Raw genomic sequence first — 6866 nt, forward strand, 5'->3', positions numbered from 1 at the left:
AGTGACTCCTAATGAATGATTATAAATATATGTGTACAATTTCCTTTGCATCCTGTTTGCTGAGAAAAGCAAGAAAGAATAGCTCAGCATACAGTCAGAATTTTTCATGTGCTGTTTCTAAAGACACAGCAAGTCAAGACCTACAGAAGATGTCATTGTTTTCCCACTAAATCAATATAGCTGGAAAAGAGCAAGTCTTCAGAACAGTCTCTTCTGAAAAGCAGATTTTTCACGTTGCATTTAGTTCAAGGATGACTGCATCTGTTGCACACAGGAGAGAGATGAAGGTGTCTGGCATCCTCTTGCATTTTGAACTCTGCACCCGGGGAGCATCCTATATAATTTAGTTTTATGAGCTGGTGAGTCTGCTCAAACAGGCAAAGAGAGGTCTGCATTCAGCACCCCGACCTCACTGGAGGTCTAAACCAAGCACATTCTTGTACTGTGCAAGCTCAAGAAAAGGATGAACTATGCAGACCATCTTTTACGTGGCACAGAAAGGCTGTAGCTCCCTAAAAAGTCAGTAAAGTACAAGTTGCATGTCTAGCAGCAGACTAAAAGGCTGCCAGAGAGCTTATGCGGTTTGTTAAGTGATACATGGGTGAGACAGAAAGAGAAGTTGAATTTCCCATCCCCACCAATGTGCTGTGCTGTCCGGACAAATTTAATGTGATACATTATATGACAAACACATGTTCTGGTGCACATTTAGGAGTTTCAGTACATTGTTTCACCATTGTTTCACAGTACATTGTTTCCCTAATTATTAGTAATCTTACACATTTTAAGTACAAATCACACTGACATTCCCAGGAAAGAAAAAGGCAGAATTTTGGCACCAAGCCCTGCTGAGCTGCTTTGTAATGCCAACACTTGGCTATGTCTCAGCTGCAGTTTGCAGGTACACAGGTCCCTGTCCTACCAAGCACATCTGGCTCCTGCTGTGATGGCTGGACCCAGCAGCTGAAATTAAAGGTTTTAAATACAGAAGTTCTCTAAAGGGTGACCTGGGGACACTGGCATCTTGAGTACATTTTGGCCTGGGATTAGAACAACACTACTTGAACTGAGAAAGCAGGTTTCAGTGAACTGTTGCTTGAGGGCTGATATTATTTAACACATCTGGATTAATATGTATGTAAAACAAAATACAAAGGCACTAGAACAAAGAACTGGAGAGAGATACTATGGGAGGGCACTGAAAAGCCATGGATGGCAAGATATATTTAGCAGACATAAAAGAAACCTCTTGTCTTTCTTGTGGACTCTATATACTCTGAAAGTATTTGCTAAGGACAGGCATCTAAGTGGCACTGGGAGAATATATGGAAAAAACTAGAGCTTTCTATTTTTAGAAAACTAATGAGCTTTTCCTCTTTGTTTCCAATTGCTCTTTGCCCTGTTGATATGTCATAATTCTGTATTTATAATGCCATAGCCTTTTGTCATGGAGAATGCAGTAAAAATGACAAATGAGCCTGCCTTGCAACACACTGCAATATCACAATATGGGTTAGGAAGGAGCAAGGTTTAGTTTGAATAAGGACCAGCTTAAGCTATTAGCAAACATAAGATAAGCTCTGGTTAGACATATGGGTTGTCCCCCTGCTCTAAAAGCATCACCTGACCATGCTCTATTCATCTTTTTGCACCTCCAACACTCTGCCCTCTGCTGATTCACAAGCCCCTGAATTGTTATTTCCTCCAATTTGGATTTTATTTCTCAAGACCAATCCCTGTTTCATGTATTTCTCATCTCTAACCAGAAGAGACTCAGGAGAGATTAAAACACCCACACTTCTACTGGTGCAGTAAACACACCCCTTCTCCCTATCCAGCCCCAAAACAGTCTCATTCCCATCTTGGATATGCACAGTAATAACAGCAACACAACCATACAGAGCTAGTACTCATTGTTATGTGTATGCTTTAAAAAGAGGCTTTCTCTTCCCCAAACAGATCTACTTTTCCTCATTACTAGTTTTGTACAAAATCAGCTAAATGTAAAAAATGTCAGGAATCCCCACACTTACCTCTTACTCTTCTAAGTCTGGCTATTCTTCCAACTGCAGTCATACGAATATAACATATATACTGCTAATACTATTAGAAATCCATCTCAGAAATCAATTCAGAATTAATACTACAAAGAGATACCAAATACATGTACCAAACCTGCAAGTTAACACATTCCTAGAAGTGATACGATATTTCTGATATCTCATGGCAAATAATCTCTGTAAGTTGCAATCATACATTTTGCCACAATTACAGTCCTTAGTTGTATCAAAAGAGTAAATCCCCCAGATCTGAAACACCATTCTTCTGAAATCACTAATGCAGTTGAAAAAAACACAGTAACAACCTTTCAAATTACACAGCACTCCAACCTGATGCACAACCATTACCAAAGAAAAATAATCTAAAAATACCATGAGACAGGCATTAGGAGATAGGAAGTACTTCCTCTCACTGAGGCTTTTGTTAGCAGATACACAAGGTTCCTTTGCTGAGGAGCTTGAAGTGGGAATGGATTGCTTTCATGCTGAGCACACTTAAAAAAACATCTTAGCATTTTTACCTTTTTTTGCGGGTTATCTGCACTTATTCAAGTTACAAACAGATCTTTAATCTTTCTGCTCCAAACAGAGGCTTTTTGCAATTCACTGCTAATTTTTTTCCAAAGGTTCAGAGCAGCAGGAAGATAACCCCAGACATTAAATGGCTTTCTAATTTTTGGTCACCCTTGCTGAGTAAGGTCAGGCGAAGTGGCCCAGCTGCATTCTTTTGTCTAAAGCCCTTTCCGCAACAAAGAACACCCCATGAAGAACCCCAGAGCCCAGCAGCCACCCCAGCTCCACAGTACCAGCCTGGCACAGGGACTGTGCCAAGGCCCAAGAGGCAGCGCAACCCACAGAACCTGGGTGACCCAGAACCAGCTTCAAAGCAGACAGAGCAAAGTTGTCGGGCTCCAAAATGTTTATTTACTTGCGAGTGCTGGCCGTCAGAGGGGATACCAAAGTAAACACGGCTAACATCTGCCCTTCCCAGAGTCAGGGCAGGCTGTCACACCATTGCCAAAGTGCGCAAGGTCACCGTATGGCTCCTGTTATCCCTCCTTCAGGGGTTTTTCTGTTGTGCCTCGGGCCTGCTTCTCAATGTATGTGTTTTGCAGCGACTTTCCAGAGCTGTGGTTGCATTTCGTTTGTTACAACCACCGAAGCGAGCGGGCAGCAGAGAAGGGCTCGGTGCCCTGGCAGTACCATCCATTTGCACTCACCTCAGGTTCTCTTCCTGTGACCCGGGCAGGACACTGTCAGGACGATCCCGTCTCCTCCTGTACAGACCTGAATGTGACAACTCTTTCAGCTGCAAGGCCGTCATATTCCCCTACCTGGAGGAGGGCTGTCTTTTTTTTAAAGGTGAGGGGGGTGTTTTGGCTTTGCGTTGGGTTTCTTTCCCCCGCCTCTCGCAGCTGTGGGTGCCGAGGAGCGCGCCTGCCAAGATGCCTGGAGAGCAGCGGGTGGAGCTGCTTCCTGTTTCTCATAGGTACACACCCTCCCAAAGGGCACCACATTTCCTTTATCACTCGATCACACCTAAGGGATGCGCGCGACAAGCTCACCCCCTTCTTTCCAGCTTTCCTCAAACACTCACCGCCCCGACAGGCACGACCCTGCCCTGCGCTGGGCAAAGCAGGCGCTCTCCCAGCCGCAAAAAGCTACACATCTCCAGGACTGCAATGAGCTGTTCACTCTCTCCTGTTCTAATTTATGACAAAAGGAAAGTCATTAGAGCTATGAAAATTCAGAGTTACTCAAGCACTTTGGCAAGCTCTGACAAGGAGGTTAATGCAGCAAAGTGTGCCACAAAGTAACTTCAATAACTAGCATTAAAATGCTCTTTTGGAAATGCAACAGCACTGTGCACTTCTCTTTTTCTACCTTGAAATTCAGAAGAAAACCACAAAGTAATTTTCTTCCTACTCTCAGCTATCAAACACAAACTACTCAACCAGTTTGTCACATTTGGTAGTGATGGAGTGTCCTGTGTAATTGTAAAACAGGAATGGAAGTGCTTGAAGTTTCCTGCAAGGCAGGAAGGCAGTTAGCAGGCAATTTTGCAAGCTCTGTGTCTCGTTTCACTTAGTAAATTTTTAGTAGTAAATAAAGCACTCCATTTCAGGAGGCATCAAAAAAGCTTACCACTTCTTGAAAAATGTTTACTGTTTCTTTGACACATATAAACAAAAACTTAATTCAGAGATTTTACATTCTACGTGGTGAATTGGGAAGGTGTGTTTTTTAAATGAATTTGTATTTAATAAAAGCCAAGAAACGTAACAATTTGCAAGGACTGTTTTGGCTATAATAGGAAACAAGTTCTATCTGGTATGAATTTCAGAGTTCATTATTAAAGTGTTTATTTTGTAGCAGAATATATGTAAGAGTATTTTTTAATTTCTCTAGAGGAAAAAAGTGCAACATAGGTAATACAGGGCATATCATATGACACCAATTTTGTTGAGATTACCAGACTGAACACAAACTTGGTAATTTTATATAAAACTATCAATATGCTTCAGTCTGGAATGTCATCAGTGCGTAAGATTAAACATCACACAATGGAAAAATAACAAAATTGTTTTGGAAAAGGAATCGCGTAACATGCCAAATAGATAATGGTTGCAAAAACTCAAAGTGATTTACATGACGTTAGAGGGCTGCGCACACTGAACTGTCAATGAGCTGTACACATCTGAGCTCCTGTCCTCAGAAAATAAAAGCAAGAACGATCACAATATTTGCCTAAACACGCTGCATTCCAGTTTCAAATGAAGTATTTATAGTTGTTTCTCAGTACTCAGTAGGATAAGCTTAAACATAATTAAATGCCAATTCCCTGCAGTCAGTCAATCAGCGATCCAATGAAAAGTTAATGCTGTTATGAGTGGAGGTTCAGGGTGGCAGATGACAGATGTTCAAGCACAGCAGCTTTTATACATTACCAACAGTTTATATTCTGCTTTAAATATCTGTGTACATATGACTTATTTTTGTCCAAATGATCAATTTCAGATAAAAAAATCTAAAGTGATGAGTAAATTTTTTTCTGTAAAAAAGCTCTTTGTAAACTACTGAAATTAAACTTTCACCTATAAATTTGTTCATAGATTCTTATTCACTACAGTAGCCATCTGTTCAGCATATACTGAATGCTTTTGTATTAAACATGACACAAGCCAATAAAAAAATAAAAGGACAATTCTTCACCCATTTTGCTGTATGTTGCATTAATCTGAAACACATCACTTCATTAAACTTTTATTTATCTGTATGAGCAGCTGCTGGGCTTGGGCAATAACTTTTACTCAAATGTCTTTGGAAACCAGAGATGCACCAAGACAAAGCATGCAAATTAAAGGAAAACAGCAAGTCCAGACACAAAAATGAATTGTTATACAGATCAAATCCACCTAAATATAAAGGAGAGCAAGATAGTTGGGTTTTTTAAGTAAGACTAGGGACTCAGCTCCATAGCTCCATTTCACAGGCCTCTTCAGCAAACTCCAACATGGATCTATGCTGATATAGAAAACACTTTCTTGGAGAGCTTCTGAACAAGCTAAAACTTTTCTACAAGAAGAAACTCAAACTGAACTAGTTTTCTGCCCTGTGGGATTGTCCATGAATCCTCACAAAAAATGAGGTTTCAAATCTGAGTTTACTCAAGCAGTCAAACTTTAGGTTCTAAGTATCAAATACAAGTTATAAGGATGTTTTTTGCAGAGACATTGCAGAACACAAATGTTATTTCTCGACTAACTCACTTAAATGCTTCCACAAAGGAACTCGGATAGACGTGGCTCTCCAAGAAGAGCTTTCCCAGTGAGTGCCTCCTGCTCCCCACACCCCTTTTTACCTTCCTAGCCCCTATCTGCTGTTTATAATTCCTTTTTTGAGAGATTACATTCTTCTCATGTGGGATGGGGCCACTTGGACCTTTCACATTCCATCAGAATTTTTGAGGACCAGCCAAGTTACCACAGCTTTTCTCATTACCAGTAATGCACAGCCTTCTTGTATGTCCTGTACTTTGAAGGTTTTCTCTTAATTTTCCAGTGTGTGACTCTTCTCTCATGCAGTTGACCATCCCCCTGCCCCCAGAGAAAGCCAACATTGCTACTGTGTGTGACAGATAACCATTGTGGTACCTGTCTTTCAGCAGAGGAAAATATTCCCCCATGTCTAACCACCACAAAGTATGCAGTCCTTAATTCATCACAAGCAGTAAATAACTTTTTGTTATCTGGGACAAGGCTCATGGCTGAGTTTTCACAGCAGTCCTACAGAGTACTATCTTGATACTCCAGGCCTCCAGTGCTCTCCCTTAAATTTCTGTAGAAGTACTGCTGTTCTGGTGACTCTAGGTATTCAGCAGAATTTTCCAGTATAAAACTCTTTTTAAGATAGACAGGTTATGCCTGGCTACTTTATATTACATTCAAAGGGATATGAACATCAATTCATGATGCTGGAAAACATGCAATTAAATTTAGGAATAACAATAAATGTCAAGTGCTTCAAATTCAGGACATTTCTTCATAAGCCTACATTTACAGAGAATATACACTAGCTATAGAAACCAGAAAAGATGAAGTTTTAGGTCTCTTATTCCACACAGAAAAGTCAATGTGTGTCATCTGTTATTCCCTCCAGTGGCATGTTCTTGTTTTTGGAGTTTTTTTCAACCTTTGAAAAAACTACCAAATCTCAATTAAATTTTGTTGAAGATTTTTAAATCAATAGAAAAAATTGTTTTCATGGCAGCATAGTCAGTCAAAACAATAATCAGAAAAATATTCT

The 6866-nt window shown here is 40.3% G+C and overlaps 1 protein-coding gene across 3 annotated transcripts in view; it reads right to left on the reverse strand.

Annotated features, from left to right (window-relative positions):
• LIMS1 (LIM zinc finger domain containing 1) overlaps positions 1 to 6866 on the reverse strand; it is a 66795-nt gene that overhangs the window by 29970 nt on the left and 29959 nt on the right. Inside the window, exon 1 of one of the 3 annotated variants that reach the window (XM_005419982.2) lies at positions 3281 to 3407. The exons of the other annotated variants lie outside the window; for them this stretch is intronic. Coding sequence (XP_005420039.1) covers positions 3281 to 3384 — 104 coding nt within the window. The 5' untranslated portion in view covers positions 3385 to 3407. Of the gene's footprint in view, positions 1 to 3280; positions 3408 to 6866 lie in introns of those variants that run through there. 3 annotated transcript variants of the gene reach the window in all.

This window comes from Geospiza fortis, unplaced genomic scaffold (genome assembly GCF_000277835.1).
Source record: "Geospiza fortis unplaced genomic scaffold, GeoFor_1.0 scaffold192, whole genome shotgun sequence".
Classification (NCBI taxonomy): domain Eukaryota; kingdom Metazoa; phylum Chordata; class Aves; order Passeriformes; family Thraupidae; genus Geospiza; species Geospiza fortis.